Source organism: Pogona vitticeps, chromosome 4 (assembly GCF_051106095.1).
Source record: "Pogona vitticeps strain Pit_001003342236 chromosome 4, PviZW2.1, whole genome shotgun sequence".
NCBI lineage: Eukaryota > Metazoa > Chordata > Lepidosauria > Squamata > Agamidae > Pogona > Pogona vitticeps.
In genome coordinates this window covers 118753125-118772494 of record NC_135786.1, presented here as the reverse complement: position 1 = coordinate 118772494, position 19370 = coordinate 118753125, and the positions used below count along the sequence as shown (strand labels likewise).

The 19370-nt window shown below is 43.9% G+C and overlaps 1 protein-coding gene across 8 annotated transcripts in view; it reads left to right on the top strand.

Annotated features, from left to right (window-relative positions):
* Positions 1–19370, top strand: part of RASAL2 (RAS protein activator like 2) — a 566253-nt gene that overhangs the window by 188725 nt on the left and 358158 nt on the right. For all 8 annotated transcript variants that reach the window (XM_072998184.2, XM_078392382.1, XM_072998190.2 and 5 more), the window contains one exon: positions 2610–2736. In XM_072998184.2, the coding sequence (XP_072854285.1) occupies positions 2610–2736 (127 nt within the window). The remainder of the gene's footprint in view (positions 1–2609; positions 2737–19370) is intronic.

Here is a 19370-nt window from a genome sequence, read left to right as displayed (position 1 = left end):
TTTTGAGTTTTGAAGTTTGAGAGATGAGAGAAATTATTTGAGAGAGTGAGATAGATTTGAGAGAGATAGTGAGGGAAAAGTCTGTGTGATCTAGTAATTGAGAAACGTGATTAACGACTTGATTTATTACCTGTGATTCACCCTTTTTATTTTGTACAAATCAATAAACACTTTATTTGTTTGAAAGAAAAACTTGTCCTTTGTGAGTACTAAGGATAGGTTGGTGGCAGCAAGTGAAGAATAGTAGGGAGCACTCTTGGAGGCCTGTTTTGGTAGAGGCTTGAGAGTGGCCCGCTACAGCATGTTTGTGTGGACAACAGATAAAATTGAGATTGGCAAGAATGGATACTTTATAATTTAGGTCTGCTCCTTATGGTTTGTGACTTTATGGGTCATTGAGTAGCCTGGTTTTACAGATGCTTGACCAAGTGTAATTCAGTTTCTTTAGATCTTCATCATTTGCTGTCTGAAAGGCTTTATCTCTGTGAATTACATGCATAGCTTGGTTGGCAGTTGTGATTACCAAAGTCCTCCTTCTCTGAGAATCAAATGTATAACTCTGAAGCCAGCCAATTATAATCTGGCCTGTAATTTGGAAAACAACACCATCAATGAGGGCAGGCATAAAATGTCAAGATTAAATCAGTGGCGACCACAACCTTTGGGGGCTGGTGTGTGCATAGCTGGGTTGCTGCTGTTTCACAACCCCTGTCACTCTGAAGGAACACTCAGCCCTGTCACACTGTGTTTTTCCTCTCTGCTCAGCTCTTTGAGGACAGAAAGTACATTTGAAGCAACCTGTAAATTGGGCCACATACCTCATTGGTAGAAAACATACTAGATACATAACAAGTGCTGTGTCCCATTACTGCCATGTTACATTGATTTTTATATGGTTTTAGTAGTGTGTGTGTGTGTGTGTATGTGTATACAGTGGTGCCCTGCATAGCGAGGTTAATCCGTTCCGGATTAACCTTCGCTATGTGAAAACATCGCTAAACGGAACACAAAAACCCATTGGAATGCATTAAACATTGTTTAATGCGTTCCAATGGGCCCTAAACTCACCGGTCAGCGAGGACCCTCCATTTTCGCCGCCTCGGTAAGCGAGGAATCCATCCAGAAAACAGCGGCGGCCATTTTGGAACCGCCAGTCAGCTGCCATTTCCCCCCAGCTGGCCGGCGGGTCCTTGCTCCAGAGGAAGAGGAGGAGGTGAAGCAGGAGATGGGGAGCAAGGCGCCCAGTTGCGCCAGGGTCCCTTCCCTTCTCTCTTCCCCTCCGTTGCCTGGAGAGCAAGCCGAGAGCTCTAGGCTTTTGGAAGAGGGGGAGGCGGAGCAAGGCGCCCAGCCGCGCCAGGGCCCCTTCCCTTCTCTCTTCCCCTCCGTTGCCGAGAGAGCAAGCCGAGAGCTCTCGGCTTTTGGAAGAGGGGGAGGCGGAGCAAGGCGCCCAGCCGCGGCAGGGCCCCTTCCCTTCTCTCTTCCCCTCTGTTGCCGGGAGAGCAAGCCGAGAGCTCTTGGCTTTTGGAAGAGGGGAAGGCAGAGAGGGCGTGCAGGCGCCCAGCCGCGCTGGGGCTCGTTCCCTCCTCCTTCCTCCCGCGCTGGGGCTCGTTCCCTCTTTCTTCCTTCCTCCACAGCCCCGGGAAGAACAAACCGGCTGGTGGCTGGCCTTTGGAGGAAGGGGAGGAGATGGAGGCCTGGAGGGCGTGCAGGCACCCGGCAGTGCTGGGGCTCGTTCCCTCTCTCCTCCTTCCTCCACAGCCCCGGGAAGAACAAGCTGGCCGGTGGCCGGCCTTTGGAGGAAGGGGAGGAGATGGAGGCAGAGACGGCGAGCCAGGCACCCGGCCCTTTCCCTTCCCGTGTCACCTCCCCCGCCCTGGGAGGAGCGAGCCGGCTAAAGCACCGCTCGCTGCCGGCCCTGGGCTGAGCTCCCGCCGCCTCGTCCTCGGAGGAAGAAGAGGAGGTGGAGCGGGAGAAGGGCAGTCAGGCGTCCGGCCCTTTCCCTTCCCCCGCTGCCTCTGCTGCCCCGGGAGGAGCGAGCTGGCCACCCACCGGCTTTTTCGGCCAGCTGACAGGCGGGAGCTTGAGAAGGACTGCGGGGGGGAGCCCTCCCCCCTGGTCCTTCGGAAGCCCCGCCAGTCAGCTGGGGGAAAAAGGGCCTATGGGGAAACATCGCAAAGCGATGTTTCTCCATAGGGAACATCGGTATGTGATCGCATTACCGATCGCAAAATCCGCATCGCTATGCGGATTCTTCGTTAAACGGGGCGCTCGTTATGCGAGGCACCACTGTATGTATATGTGTGTGTGTGTGAGTAGATAATCTTGGGAGTAATACTAGGCAAAGCAGCAGTGATTTTACTAGAGAATGCTGGAAACAAACCAGTTTTGTAACAGAGTTGCTCACTTGTTTCTGTAATAAAAGCTGAGGTGCAAGTTGGTTCAGATTTCATTTATTAAATGAAGTTCAGTTCTAGCAGTTAGCACAGTATGCTTAGGGCAAGAGAAAGGATTTCTGGGCAAAAATAAATAAATAACAATAACAGCTTCCAGCTGTTTATGTTGAAAAAAGAAAATAACAGCACACCTATGTCTTTCCTCTTCATGTGCAGATGGCTGCTGAAGGAGGCCAGGAACAAGTGCCAGAGCCTAACAAAGGGCGTTGCCTGCGTCGGACTGTGAGTGTTCCTTCAGAGGGACAATTTCCTGACTATCCACCAGAGGTTGCTACTAAGCTTGGTAAGTTGTGTCTGCCAAAACCAAAGTTCCATGTTAAAGAAACTTCATACCAAAACATTGTCTGAGTTGATAGCCTTTTAAGGGTGTTCCCATGAAGCAACAACATTGTGAATTAATGCTGGACAGCTCAGTTATTTGAATTAGTGATTTCTGTTTCTTAAACAGGAGTCTGTTCCGTAGCATTAGTACAAATGTATGCTTTTGAGGTTAGTGAGGAATTCTGGAATTTATAACCATTTGTCCCACCCTGTGTCAATAATATAGTATCCTTTAAGAACAGTTTAAAAGACTCCTATTCCTTGTTTCAACTGCTGGATTGTGCTTTTGTTTTTGCTTGAGCCTTGTAAGTTTCTGACTTTTGCAAATATGTACAACAGATTCAGTTGTCATAGTCTTTTTGTTTCCTCCAGCTTTTGGGAACAGTGAATAAGGATCTGTGCTTAGGACTAGGCCTATAGTTAAAGCATATTGTATAAATCCTGTTGTTCTGTAGCCCAAGAGTCAAAGTTGGCATAGCAAGAAGTGGTTTGTTCATTCACATAAGAGCCCTCTTTCTATGTAAATCAGTATGTAGGGCCTGATTTTTACAACACTATGGTTTCCACAGGTGACCTCCTGTGCAGGGCCAAACTAGATGCAACACGGGAGACATCAACAACCACATTTGTTTCTCTATATTCTTTCCCTTCTGATTTGTGTGGTGGCATCTAATTTTAACCACAAAAAGTGTGGGTGAGTGCAACATAATCCTTGAAATGTTGTGAAGTGTACAGGAAGCTTCTTAACTAAATAGTAAACTGCTTCATCCAGTGCTTCACTCCACCAAACACAGGAATTTCAAATGATCGTCTCCCCAGTCTTGCTTACTTCTGGTATTATAATATAAGTCAGATTGGAGATAAAAGTCCCTGCCGATAATGCCGGGAAGGCTTCATTTCACTTCACCTGTGCACACTTTCTGGTATTAAACTCAGATGCCACCCGTCAACATTGCATGCACACAGGCTGAAGAGTGGAAATGCAGAATGGTATAAATGTCTGTGCTTCACTGTTATTTCCAGTGTGCCCTTTAGTAACAAGTCACCTTGTGGAGCCCTCTTATCTGTTGTTCCTCACAATTTGTTAGACACAGATGCCCGTATGTCCCAACTGTAGGTCAGCTCTTCCTCATATACTCAGGATTGGTACATTTGGTGTTCCCTTGCTAAAATGATGTCACTGAGTGACTCACTTGGAAAGGACTCAAATACAGGTAAGGGGTGCTCTGATCCCCTGGCAGCAAAGCAGATATTTTTGACTTCCTGTTAAGAACTAGCAAGTGATTATTTACATCCCACCCCAGATTTTGACTTTCCAGGCATCGTTAATCAGTAAATTATATGGCTAACAAACTATAGTTATGAAGGATGACAAGAAGTGTACTTGTATCTTAGTAATTAGCATTTTGCAAATTACAGTAATCATAGCAGTATTTCTAAAGCACCTGCCGTGTGTGTGTTGTTGTTGTTGCTGTGTTCTTTGACAAAGTTCTCATTTGTGAACATCTTCAATGACACCTTATAGGCATTGTTACTTTCAAAATAAGAGGCATGGAGGAATAGTTTCCTCACTGAGGTGTGTTGTTGAATTGACAAATGGGACTGTCAAGAACATTTGACTGTGCATATTTTACCCAACAAATGAGGACATTTGAAATTAATGGAGGGTTTGTGGGAGTTGTGTTTAGTCAGCTGTGCCCCATGTATTCCAGGAGTCATATATACAGACAGTTACTTTAACTTGATTAAAATATTATTAAGGTCATGGGGATTCTGTGTTAGCAGTCTTTAGGAAATCTGAACATGCCTCCGGCCTGTGCAGATGTTAAGTAGACATTGTCTAAATCCTCCCAAACATATTTTTACAAAGACATGGAAGTTTTCCTTTCCTTAAATTTAAAAGCTGAAATGCTTACAATTTAATTAAGGGAGAAGCTGTCCTGAAATGGTATAATGAACAATATGTTGTGCATATTGTGGTCTATATAATGTTTCATAGCATGGCTTGTGTGGACAACATTGTATAGCTAAATAGATCGGCTTGTGACAATGTAGCGAGGGAAGGAGCAAAAGAAACTCATGGAATAGTAGTCATTAGTGAAGACCAAAAAACAAATCAGTTTCACCATTTTTTCCATTCGTTTCTGTGACTTTAGGATTATCTGTTTGAAAGAATTTCAGTGACTGAAGGGCATTCTTCACAGTGGGTGGAATACTTATCTGTCTGTCTTTAAAAATTGCAGTGGGAGATGATCTTGTGAAGGAGAGCACTGAATGTGACTGAAGCAAAAAGGAAAAACAGATGGCATGTGTTACCAAGTAGTCCAGGCAACAGCTGCAGCCAAAATAGCTTTGGAATGGACACCACATGCTGAAAAGCATGGAAGGGTAGATAAAATAGCCGGTGGGGAAATTGCAGTGCAGAATGCATTTTCCCCAGCTTGGTACAGTACATGTGTATGCCAGGATACATGCACACAAGACACAGAGATACAATTTAACCTGCATTAATAGAAAAAAGCATTATAGATTGTGAACTATTGATTAGGGATCATCTGAACTTTTTTTATTTACCTGTACTGGCCTTTGTTTTCTTCTTTGTGATCTGTATGAATGCTCACAATAGGGCTTTTTCTGCACTTGCACATAGACACATAGAATATTTTAGAGCTTTAGCACATGTTCGCCAGGATTGCTCCCGTACCCATCTGAAGTGTCCCTGGGGAACATTTCAGTTCCTTTTTTGATGCCACTGTATTTTGAATGCCTTTCTTTTGAATGTCTCCAGCAAAAAAAAAAAAAAAAAAAAAAAAAAAAAAAAAAAAAACTGAAAGCAAAAGACCCAGCCTCTTAAGGAGCCAGGTCGTTCAGTTGAAATTGGGAGCAGGGAATCTCCATATTCTCCAGCATGGGACAACTCACTTTCTCTTGCAGAGCTATATATCTATGTGCCACTTGAACTCTCTTCTCGCGAGAAGAGGGCTGTTTTTCCTTTTGCAATAGGAAGGGGGAGGGGAGGACTACAGGATCAGAGAGAGAGAGAGAGAGACTGAGGGTAAGGAGGCAAGGAGGGAGAGAAGGAGGGAAGGAGCTGTGGCTCATCAAGCAGCATTTTTTCACTCATCACAGACGAGTGGATGAGCGGATTTTTCAAGCCCTGGGAATGATCTTAAGCCCAGTTATGGGAAAGTGTAAAACATCCAACATTGGGTTGGGAGCCATGCTGAGCCAGAAGGATGGCGACAGAGACCATCATCCAGTGGCGTACCTAAGCAAGAAGCTACAGGTGGGCGAAAAACATCTATCTACCATCGAGCTTGAGTGTTTTGCCATAATTTGGGCACTTCAGAAACTCCAGCCATACATATGGGGTAGACATTTCATCCTGTGTACTAACCATTCCTCACTATTATGGCTGAGAACTATAAAAGTGAACAATAACAAATTAATGAGATGGGCCTTGATGCTTCAAGCCTTTAATTTTGGGATACGTGGGGGTGAAAGGGACTCAAAATGTTCTGGCAGATACCCTTTCAAGAAGACCCAAAGACTGAAAAAGGGGGAAAGGACTATGGTAAAAGGCAAATGCAATGAAATGCAAATGGTTCAAAATTAAATGCTATAAAAAGCATATTAAAATGAAAAAAATTGTGTAAGTATATAGAAACAAATGGTAAGAAAAGCTGAAATGTAAGGTATGATGAAAAGAAAGCCTAAAAGCATTATAAATGTTAATTAAGTTTAAAAGTAATTAGAAATGCAAAAGTTAATACTATTTAAATGCATAAAGTAATAAGATTAAAATATAGTGGTTTATAATTGATAATAACATGCATGAAAGCTCTGCATTGTTCCTGAGGGTAAACCACCATAGGTTTTACCCGAGGAAACAACTTTTTAAGGGAGGAGGTGTGTAGCGGATAGCCCAGACATCACCTGTCCATCACTGCGGAACCTTGACAGGAGAGCCAATAGAGAGACCGGTGGGGGGGGGCAGAAGAAAAGTTTAGGGGGTTGGGTGAAAGAGAGGAGGGCTGGAAAAAAGGGTTAGAGATCTGGAGGCTTGGGAAGTGGACCAGGAGGGCCAGAGATAGATAGAGTTAAAAGAGTGATTTGAATGAACCCAACCTTGTTTAATATATGTTATTCGCTTCCTGTGATTTATACTGCAATTTCCAACTGATTAATAAACTGATTCAATAAACTGTTCAATAAACTGATTGTGTTTGGCAGCATAAGTGTCCAGTACTTAATTGATATTAAAGAATTAATATCTGGTGGCAGCATGAAGAGGAGGAAGGAGTATGAGCCTTTGTGAGGACGAAATAAAACAGGAGCCACAAGGGCGAACTCCACAAGTGGTGACCAGCAGCGGGGTCAAATAAAATCCAGTAACGCGGAGAATATCTATTAGTCAGGGTTATCTGTCGTGGACGGAGTGGGTAACTCTCTAGAGCTTTCGGGAAAAGCTTAGTGGAGAGGCTTCTAAGCGCAGGTCGGGGGCTAAGATAAGGAAGGACTCTTGAGGAAACAATTTCTGGTAAAAGTTTACCTCAAGATGGAAAAGGACCAGTAGGCTAGCTTGTTCTAAGCTCTATGGAGAGAACACCAAGGGAACAAAGTGGAGGCCAAGGTTAGAATAAGCTGAGGTAATTTAAAACCATAAAAGCTGGGACTGTTTAAAACAACCATTTCAGGTTACTTTTGGGGGCTAGAGGCATGCAGAAAATTTGTCTCAGACCAAGGGACTGGTTGGGAGCCAGAGATATAAACAAAGTAATGCAACCACGGCTGCCAGCAGGGGGAGATATAATCTTACAGCAACTCTCTAACTCAGTGGAAAAAAAGGTGCTCTTTTAAAAACTGAGGTTTATCGATTGACTCAAGAGAATAAACAAACATGCTTTAAACAAACATGCCTACAAAGCGAGGAAAAAGGGGGGTGATGGAAGCATCATCACAGCCTCAAGATTTACCTCACAAGGAGGAAATCTCAGAGCAGGAGGATGAAATAGAAATTCAGGAGGGTAATGTTTCAAGGGAAGAAACAGAGTTAACCTCCCAGGATTTGGTGAAATGGAAGCTGCAGCAGGAATTTAAATTAAAAGAATTGGAGATAAGAACTAGGGCTGAGGCTGAGGAAAGACAGAGGGAATTTCAACTACAGTGGACCCTCGACTTACAGACGGCTCGACTTACAGACTTTTCGAGTTACAGACTTCTCTGGCTGCAAAATTTAGATTCGACTTGCAGCCAGAGAATCGACTTACAGACCAGAAAAAAAACAAAATGGAATAAAAATAGAATAAAAACCACTGGTTATGGGATTAATCGGTTTTCAGTGCATTGTAGGTCAATGGAGATTCGACTTACAGACTTTTCGACTTGCAGCCACCATTCCAATACGGATTAATTCCTTAAGTAGAGGGTCCACTGTAGAACTAAGACAATTTGAGTTATCAGCCCAAATTAATAAAACTAATAATAACAATGACTAAAATTCTGAGAGGGGACATTTATCCAAAGCAGACCTTAAGAGGTTCCCCATATTTAGAAAGGGTGATTACCCCGAATCATTTATTATTTTTTTAACATGCTTGTAGAATACAAAAAGTTGGTTTTCTCGAGGTTTGGAATCAATGCTGAACATTTAAGGCGGAAGTTCAGAGCATTGACCAAACAGCCTGAGGAATCCCCAGTTAGGGGCAAATTTGATAAAATATCTGGAAAAATGGCTGCAACAGGAGGGGGCTGAGACACTGCAAGACCTCAAGAATATTATGGGGCTAGAACAATTTTATTCACTTCTACCAGGAGACCTGAGGTACTTAAAAAGGTAAAGGTTAAGGTAAAGGTTCCCCTTGACAATTTTTGTCCAGTCGTGTTCGACTCTAGGGGGCGGTGCTCATCCCCGCTTCCAAGCCATAGAGCCAGTGTTTGTCCGAAGACAATCTTCCGTGGTCACATGGCCAGTGCGACTTAGACACGGAACGCTGTTACCTTCCCACCGAGGTGGTCCCTATTTATCTACTTGCATTTGCATGCTTTCGAACCGCTAGGTTGGCGGGAAAAGGTACTTAATGAGAGATAAAAAGCCCAAAACAGGTTCAGGAGGCAGGCAAAATCACTGACTTTATTACCAATATATGACACCCAAATTTTTCTGAGGTAAAAATTGGAAGGAGAGCTGGGGATGACAGGGAAAAAAATGATCCCAGGGGACCCCTTAAGAACTGACAGGCGGTTGGAAGCCATTTGGCAGGCAAGCCCTCAGAGTAGAGCCAATCAAGATATAAGAACTGGGAAGGAAAGGGGAGGAAACCCTACTTTTGAACAGAAGAACTTTAGATCTTGCCTTGGCTGTGGAGAAAAAGGACACTTCATAGCTCAACGTGCTAAGAATATGGAGTTTGGGCAACAAAAAAGAAATTTGCCTAAGCCTAAAGTAGTATACTGTGTGCAGCAAAACAAAGTTACCACAGGGACAGTAGAACCAGGAGCCATAGCAACTCCAGTTACTGTTACTCCTAGAGCTGAGAGCCAAGAACAATGAGAAGAATAACTTGCAGAAGCAGAAGTTCTTCATTGTTATCTAGTCGAAATTAATCAGGAGCTTTTTAAAAGTTCTGGGGATAGTATTTATATAGGTAAAGGTAAAGGTTCCCCTTGACAATTTTTGTCCAGTCGTGTTCGACTCTAGGGGGCCGTGCTCATCCCCGTTTCCAAGCCATAGAGCCAGTGTTTTGTCCGAAGACAATCTTCCGTGGTCACATGGCCAGTGCGACTTAGACACGGAACGCTGTTACCTTCCCACCGAGGTGGTCCCTATTTATCTACTTGCATTTGCATGCTTTCGAACCGCTAGTTTGGCGGGAGCTGGGACAAGCGACGGGAGCTCACTCCGTCGCGTGGATTTGATCTTACGACTGCTTGGTCTTCTGACCCTGCAGCACAGGCTTCTGCGGTTTAGCCCGCAGCGCCACCACGTCCCTTTTATATTTATATTTATATGAATATATTTATATTATATAAATGTATTTATATAAATGAGACTAAATTTATGGCTCTGAAATATTCATGCTCTCAGGTGACTTTATGCCATCCAGACATAATCCCTCAGGAATACATATTGAAAGGTGAAAGCCTGATGGTTAAGAGAATTGAATCAGAGGTAGTTACTCTATCAGTGGCTGAAGTACCAATAAAATATCAAGGGTGGCAAGGGATGTGGAAAGCAGGAATAGCTTATTGATTACCAGCACCATGTTTAATAGGGATAGATCTCTCTGAGCATGTTAAAAGTGTTTTAGTACAGAGGCGTTCCCAGAAAGAAAATTAGCAGCGGAGAAAAAACATGAATTTCCTACAGAAATAAGGAGAGAATATGATGAGACAGCTGAGGTAATACCTATTAGAAATCCCAAAGAGAATACATTTACAAAAGAACAAAAAGTTTCTATACTGGAGCAATACTTTAAGAAAGTTAGTGAAGGACCGTTAACCCTTAGAAACCGGAAAGATACTTTATAGAAAAAGACCTATTATATAGGGAGATTTTAGTGAATCCCAGGAGGGGAGGAGAAAGCCTTCATAAGCAATTAATAATTCCTTTCAAATGTCGAGAGAAAATAATGGAGAGGGGACACAAGGGACACCTTTTCTGCTCATTTAGGCATTACAAGAACTAAACAAAGAATAGCTCAGAATTTTCACTGGCCTGAAATGGGGAAGCAGATAAAGGAATTTAGTAAGAGGTGTGACGTGTGTCATAGGCAAGGGAATAGTGACGACAAAACAAAAACTCAGCTATGCCCTTTACCTATTATTTCTACCCCTTTTCAACACATTGGTTTAGGCATTGGCTTTGGCTTTAAATTAGTGCCAGCAGAAGCGCGCGCCACTCTGGTTCTATTTTTGACTCTAATCTGCTAAATAGGAAAGCCAAATAGCATTTCATACACCTGGGGGCAGGAATGTTTTAGGAGTAGGATCATACTTCCGCACTATTAGGGAGCAGGGCGGATAGGTGGGGCTCGTCAGCTATGGAAGGCAGCCCATCTAGGAGAAGGAAAACTCTGATTTCAAACCTCCACTGCCTTGTGGCTATATCCACTGATGGAAAAGGCTTCAGGAGATAACCTCAAGGCAAAATCCGGAGCAGGAGACCCAGAGGCAGTTCGTGTCATTCTGGCAACTCCTGTGACGTCACTGGAACCAGTTGTATTGACTCTTGCCTTTCCATTGTGCTATTTCAGTGACGTGGAGAGGGGGGATTTGCTGCTTGGGTAATAGCCTATCCTCCATATTATTCTACCCAGGCTTTGTGCTCTGGAGAGACACTCCAGCTTCACATACAGTGTTGAAATAACACAGGAACTAGCAGTTACTGGTTATAGGTCTTTGCTCGATTGATGTAGAGCATGATGCCAGGGGCTACTTCTGATGGTGGGAGAGGTCACTGCACCTCACTAGGTAGGGTGAAAGCCGACAAGCAGATCGATAACCCTACACCATTCAACAATCAAAAGAAAACTTCTGCCCTAAAGTTGGGCACCTGGAATGTTCAGACAATGACCCCTGGCTTTTCTGACAACCTGCAGGAAATAGATGACGTGTGCAAGACAGCAGTCACTGACATGGAACTGAGTAGATTGCAGATGGACATGGTTGCCCTTCAAGAGACGAGATCTGTCAAAGAAAAAAACTTCTCATTCTTCTGGCAGGGAAAACCACTGAATGAGACCAGGGAATATGGTGTTGACTTTGTGGTCAGAAATACTCTCCTGAGATGCATTATTCCACCTACTGTGGGGAGTGAAATAATTCTGTCTCTGCAGCTCCACTTATCAGCAGGACCAGTAACCCTCATCAGTGCATATGCATCAAAACTGTTGTCCACAACAGAAGTCAAAGACAAATTCTATGACTATCTGGCAGCTACTATCAAAAAAGTCCCTGAGAGAGAGCCACTATTCATTCTCAGAGACTTTAACGCTAGAGTTGGTGCTGATCACAACTCTTGGCCCACCTGTCTAGGCTGTTTTGGCATTGGGAAAATAAATGAAAATGGCCAACGCTTGCTGGAGTTTTGCTGTTATTGTGGTCTTTGTGTCACCAACACATTCTTTAATACAAAGCCTCAACACAGAGTTTCCTGGAGACATCCAAGATTGAAGCATTGGCATCAGCTCGATTTGATCCTCACTAGACGTTCTAGCCTTCCTAGTATTACGATCACACACAGTTACCAGAGTGCTGATTGTGATACCGATCACTCCCTGGTGTGTAGCAGAGTAAAACTGTGAACAAAGAGATTGTATCACACAAAAAAGGAAGGAAGACCACGCATTGACATCAACAAGATTCACAATCAAAGAAAAGTGGAGGAATTTGCCCAAGCACTTCAGGAAACCCTTCCAGGCCCGGCTGATGCAAATGCACCTGAACGATGGGAACATTTCAAGAACGCTGTTTATAACACTGCCTTGTCCACATTTGGCAAGAAGACCAAAAAGAAGGCCAACTAGTTCGAAGCCCATTCGGAGGAGTTGATTCTAGCCATCGAGGATAAGAGGAGAGCTCTAGCAGCATACAAAGCCTGTCCTAGTGAGTACAACTTGCAGGCTTTTCGAGCTGCTCGTGGCCAAGTCCAACAGACTGCCAGGAGATGTTCCAATGATTATTGGCTTCAGCTCTGCTCTCAGATACAGATAGCAGCGGACACAGGTAACATCAAGGGAATGTATGACGATATCAAGCAGGCTTTAGGTCCAATACAGAAGAAATCTGCTCCCTTGAAGTCTGCTACAGGTGTGATCATCCAGGACCGAGCACAGCAGATCAACACTGGGCACAGTACTCGTCGTTGTTGTTTAGTCGTTTAGTCATGTCCGACTCTTCGTGACCCCATGGACCAGAGCACGCCAGGCCCTCCTATCTTCCACTGCCTCCCGTAGTTGTGTCAAATTCATGTTGGTTGCTTCGCAGACACTATCTAACCATCTCATCCTCTGTCGTCCCCTTCTCCTCTTGCCTTCACACTTTCCCAACATCAAGGTCTTTAACTAAGGAGTCTTCTCTTCTCATGAGATGGCCAAAGTACTGGAGCCTCAGCTTCAGGATCTGTCCTTCCAGTGAGCACTCAGGGTTGATTTCCTTTAGAATGGATAGCTTTATTCTCCTTGCAGTCCAGGGGTCTCTCAAGAGCCTCCTCCAGCAGCACAATTCAAATGCATCAATTCTTCGGCGGTCAGCTTTCTTTATGGTCCAGCTCTCCCTTCCATACATCACGACAGGAAAAACCATAGCTTTGACTATTCGGACTTTTGTTGGCAAGCTGATGTCTCTGCTTTTTAAGATGCTGTCAAGGTTTGTCATCGCTTTCCTCCCAAGAAGCAGGCGTCTTTCAATTTTGTGGCTGCTGTCTCCATCTGCAGTGATCATGGTGCCCAAGAAAGTAAAATCTGTCACTGCCTCCATATCTTCCCCTTCTATTTCTCAGGAGGTGATGGGACCAGTGGCCATGATCTTAGTTTTTTTGATGTTGAATTTCAAGCCGTTTTTTGTATTCTCCTCTTTCACCCTCATTACCAGGTTCTTTAATTCCTCCTCACTTTCTGCCATCAGAGTGGTATCATCTGCATATAGGAGGTTGTTGATATTTCTTCTGGCAGTCTTAATTCATACAAAGCCTGTCCTAGTGAGTACAACTTGCAGGCTCTTCGAGCTGCTCGTAGCAAAGTCCAACAGACTGCCAGGAAATGTTCCAACGATTATTGGCTTCAGTTCTGCTCTCAGATACAGATAGCAGCGAACACAGGTAACATCAAGGGAATGTATTATGTTATCAAGCAGGCTTTAGGTCCAATACAGAAGAAATCTGCTCCCTTGAAGTCTGCTACAGATGTGATAATCCAGGACCGAGCACAGCAGATGGAACGCTGGGTGCAGCACTACTCTGAGCTATATTCTAGAGAGAATATAGTAACCGAAGAGGCATTAAATAACATAGAATGCCTGCCTGTCTTGGAAGAGCTGGACAGTGAACCAACTTTAGCAGAAATAAAAGCGGCCTTGGATTCCCTTGCCTCTGGCAAGGCACCTGGAAAGGATAACATCCCCGCTGAAGTGTTGAAGTGCTGTAAAGAGATCATCACCACCATTTCTATTAAGCATGATACCCTATAACATAGGTAAGTCAAAGGAACATATAGTTATATATATTATTACAGCAGCCAGAATTATGTATGCTAAAAATTGGAAAAGTACGGCGGTGCCGGAACAAGAAGATCTGATGGAAAAGATACTGGAAATAGCTGAAATGGACATCTTATCGGAAGTTATGAAGGACCAATCCTTGCAAAGGGCAACAGAAAGATGGGACTTATTTTATAAATGGACTGAATTAACAGGTAGTAGCTGAATATATATAGTGAAATGAGAACCTTATACACAAGGCAGAAAAGAGTAAATAGAATGATTTTGGATTTGATATGGCAATAGGTATAGATTGGATATCCCCATCTAAGTGTTGAAGTGTTGTCAAGAGATCATCACCACCGAGCTGTATGAAGTCTTTTGTCTTTGCTGGAGGGAAGGTGGAGTACCACAGGACATGAAGGATGCAAATATCATCACATTGTATAAGAACAAAGGCGACAGGGACGACTGCAATAACTACCGTGGTATCTCTCTTCTCAGTGTTGTAGGGAAGCTGCTGGCCCATGTTGTGCTGAAGAGACTCCAGGTGCTTGCAGACAGAATCTATCCAGAATCACAGTGTGGATTTCGAGCTAATAGATCCACCACTGACATGATATTTTTCCTCAGACAGTTGCAGGAGAAATTCAGGGAACAACAACAGCCACTCTTTGTGGCCTTCATAGATCTCAGAAAGGCCTTTGACTTGGTTAGCAGGGACGGCCTTTTTAAAATACTTCCAAGGACTGGATGTCCACCTCAACTCCTCAACATCATCAAGTCCTTTCATGAGGATATGAAGGGTACTGTAGTTTTTGATGGTTCAACATCAGATCCCTTTGACATCCGAAGCGGAGTAAAACAAGGCTGTGTCCTTGCGCCAACTCTGTTTGGGATCTTCTTTACTAATTATCCATTCTCTATTCCTTATAACTCTTTCCCTATTCTCTCTATCACTCCAACTGTCCAATCTATGTATTAACCTTCTCAGTTCAATCTCCTAACTCCCCAGCTATAAAGTATTTGATATAGAAATTTTCTAATTATTAGGCCTTCGGGACAAAGCGTCCACAACCATATACAGGGACCCTTTGACACTTCTGATCTCAAAATCAAAGTCCTGTAGAAACAGGGCCCATCTGGTCAATTTACTATTTTAAAGGTGAATGATCGGTGCGGAGAATGAACTTCTTTCCCCATATGTAGGGCTTTGGTTTCTTCAGTGTCCAGACAATAGCTGGGAGCTGTTGGGAGGCAGAGCCAGAAAAACTAGAAGGGAGGGGTGAGGCAGATAAGAGCAGTTAGTCAGTGGGAGTTAGATAGTGAGAGACTGTGACATGAGGAGTCAGTTAGAGAGTCAGGAGTTAAGGGAGGCAAAGGCAGTTGAGAGTGTGGAACTTATAGAGAGTTAAGTATGAAATAAATTATTAGAAAACTATTGAATACTTTTAAGACTTTGAGAGACCTGTATTCTGGAAGGCTTTCTCAGCTGGGATCTGATGGTTGTTGTGGGTTTTCCAGGCTGTTTGGCTGTGTTCTTAAGGTTTTTCTTCCTAAAGTTTTGCCAGGCTCTGTGGCCAGCATCTTCAGAGGACAAGAGTCAAAACTCTGTCTGTGCTCTGTTGCAGTTTGTTGGATAGTTGAATATTTATAGCTGTGGGATCAGTTTTTGTCATTTTCAGGAGATTGGGTGATTATGCTGATCAGTGCATTTTTTGTTGTGGGTGTATCTCCGAAGGGGGAGAGATGATATGTCACTGTGATTGATGGGTGTCGTTAGCTGATCTTTTTTGTGCAGTGATCGCTGGTCCTTGTGGCTGGGTAGAGTTCGTTGACTTTTTGCAGGCTGTATTTTTCAGTGCTGGGAGCTGACTGTTGGAGTCATGAAATGAGCAGGCTGATAGTTTATGTAGTCACAAGTAATTAGGATAGCAAATAGTCTTAGAGAATAAGCTTAGAAAATAGACTGAGAAGAGGTCAGCCACACACAAGGATGTCTGCCAGCAGTGCTCCTGATGGGTGACTAGTAGAAGAGGACCTTGAAGAAGACAACTGCCCTACCCCCAGGAGGACTGTGTTTATTAACCTTACAAGCTCACAGATAGTTGACAGTAAATAGTTGACAGAGTTCAGATAGGACAGTGATTACATTGTGCCATTATGATTGGACCAAGGAAAGGCAATTAAGCTAGCTCTCTTTCACCTATGAGAAAGAAGAAGAATGGGCAGCAGCTCCTCTCAGAAGCAGCGGTGACTTCATCCAGAAGAGTTTGCCCTACTACTGTAGATTCAGCTAAGAGCTTAGCAGCTTTGGGGAGGGACATTCCCCCACATTTCCCCTTTTTCTTTTTTTATTAATTAAAGGTATATATTCTTTCATATGCTTACGGATTACATATACAGTGGGGTCTTGACTTGAGAACTTAATCCGTATTGGAAGGTGGTTCTCAAGTCAAAAAGTCTGTAGGTCAAGTCTCTATGGACCTACAGTGGATTGAAAACCGATTAATCCCGTAACAGGCGGTTTTTGTTCCATTTTGGTTTTTTTCTGGTCTGTAAGTCAATTTTCAGGCTGCAAGTCAAACCTAAATTTTGCGGCCAGAGAAGTCTGTAACTCAAAAAGTCTGTAAGTCAAGCCGTCTGTAAGTCAAGGGTCCACTGTAAGTCGTCTTGCTGTCTGTTATAGACAAGCTGTTTCAGCTGAGTGAGCTGATTGTTCACTGCATGACTATTATCAGATAAATTGAAGCAACAGAGATTATTAAAAGACTCACAACCAATATGATTGCGCAACATGAGGTAATCCAATGCTCCGCGGTTGTCCAAAATAGCATTACGTAATTGACGTTGTTCCTGATTCAGCAGGGAAATAGCAGTGGAAGTGCAGCTAATGGTCTTAGCTAAGGTGCATGCAAGGTTTGCAAAAGTATGAACATTATGAACAGTTAGACCAGGAACACCAACAAGTGATATGGCCAGCGAAACATATTATCCTTTGGATAACAGAGTAACTTTACCATTACAGGTTCTATCAAGAGATAAGTTTTCCCCTCTCAGCCGAGGCGAGGGGTTCTGCAAAGCAGAATGTTGCATTAAGTTGATTGCTAATCTGCTAAGGCAGCATTGTGTATATGACAGATTGGCTGGAATGTAACTAAATGTATGTTAACCACATGTAAAGAACCAGCCTGGTGGCAGTATGATGTGTGCCGAATTGAAGGAGATGTTTACTACATTTGAGCAGTTCCATGTGGCTTTTGGTGTTGTAATACATCTGTCAGAAGAACATTAGTTGCTGCAAAAGGAGTATGAAGAAAGCATCAATGGGTAGCATTCGTGTTATTTGGCCCCATCCATGAGAATTAGAGTATTTAATGAGAGTAGCATTAAACCTGTGCCCCAATGACGTATCATTGGCAATGTCACATGGTTCCTTACAGACAGGAATTAAGCAAGTTCCTAGTAGACCATGCATGGCATATGCCTCCTGCAGGCAAAAGTGAGAAATGTTCACTATTTCTGCCAACTTTTACCAAATGTTATGTTGTAGACAGCTATGCAGATCATCTCGAGCCTCTGCAACACCTACTGGAAAGTTCCAAGAATGAGGAAACAGCAGAGGAGCATAACGAGAGAATTGGCATTTAGTTGGGAGAGAATTGCAGCAAGAAATGTTTCAGGAGTCTGTGGGATGTTCTGACAGCTGAGATTACGCTGCACATCAGAACTGAGAGACGTTAGCATTCCCAGGTGATTTTTGGTTGAGTCCCCTCAGGTCTGGCTGGGCGTTTGCGACAGCGTGTTGCCATCTGGTCTGGGTCTCGCTCTACGGGCATCACTGGGTGAAAATCTGGAATGGAGTTCTGCAGGTTGCAATGCCAGCTCATCCTTTCCACAATAAGGTGTCACACACTGAGCTGTAATCCACCAAGGGCCTGTGAAAGTAAACACAGCAGCATGGCTGCAACTCAAGATTAATAAAGGGCTGAACTGAAGGTCAGAGGACTGCTTATAAATCTCCAGCAGCCGTTCCATAGGATCCTCTATTGACAAGAGCATGTGCTGACCTGCAGAGACAGTTAAATGATTTAGTATAGACAATGCTATGGACCCTTGATGGGAATATTTTAATCTGATTCCTCTATTTTTCATTTGAGTAGCAAGGAGAAATGCAAAAGAGTATGGTTCTTCTTTCATAATCACCTGTAAAGGCATAGAAGCCGGGGACATTGAAGAGAGTGTTATACATAACAGCACTGATGTTACCTGTCTGTCATGGGTTTGGAGGGAAAGTTCCATCCTATGGGGAGTGGAAGGCGGGACATCAGGAGGAGGGGCTGTACTGTATAAATATGTGATGCCTGTGTGGTGAGAGAGAGATGCTGAGACAGACACTGTGAGAGACACTGGGTTGTGACGAAGCAGCAGCTGGGAAGAAGAAGCTGTTGTGGGAGTCTGTGTGTCAGACAGGGTACTTCTGTGTGTCAGAGTACCAACCTGATAGGTTCAGGTGTCTGTTGGTTAGCCAGAACTGATAGGTTCAGGGTCTGTGCTTCAAGTTAAGGGTTCTGGGTGAACCAAACTATATGCTTGTATGAGTGAGAAGAAGCCACGTTACTTTATCCTATTCACCTGATTGTTTTATTTTCCCTGTGTGTATTTAAAATAAACATTATTATTTTTATTGTTTAAAAATCCATCCCTGGTCTGGGTGACTTCTTACAGGGAATGGTTGGTGGCAGCTTAGTGTAACTGTGTGACATATCCCAGTAGGTCTGGGTTTGTCACATTGATTGGTGTCCAGCGTGTGGGATACGACTGGTCCAGTTGTCCAGTGGTCCAGCAAAGCCTTGGCAAGTGTGCCCAGAGCAAGGGGGGTCTAGTCAGGGACAGTCTGAGGCGCGTAGGTAATCTTCTAGGTGTACCTCACGGGGAGGTGCGCTAGTAGAAGAACGTGCCAACTGGGGAGACTTAGATTAAGGTGCTCTGAGGTAGCCTAGTTTTGGCGGGAAAAAGCTGAGGCAAAACTGCATAGTAACAGTGAGCTTGCCAGCTGAGAGGCCCAGCAGAGGGGGGTAGGCTCTGACTCGATACTGTTGCAATTTAAGTGCTGAAGAACAGCAGCAATCTCTAGGGGGAGCTGGTTCTGAGGCAAAAGGAAAAAAGTGGTCGTTTTATTTTGAGGCTTGACTTTTTAAAGCAGCCTGTTCTGAGGGGGGATTATGCCCTTGACTCGAAGCCAAGTAGCAGACATGAGTGAAGTGAAAGACCCCCAGATTGACCAAGGTTCTGAGGATGAATTTGGCTCAGTGCAAGGTGATAGCACAGGAGAACAGAACCCAGAGCTCAGAAAAATACTCATAGCCCAACAGCATGAACTGAGGGTGAGGGAAATGG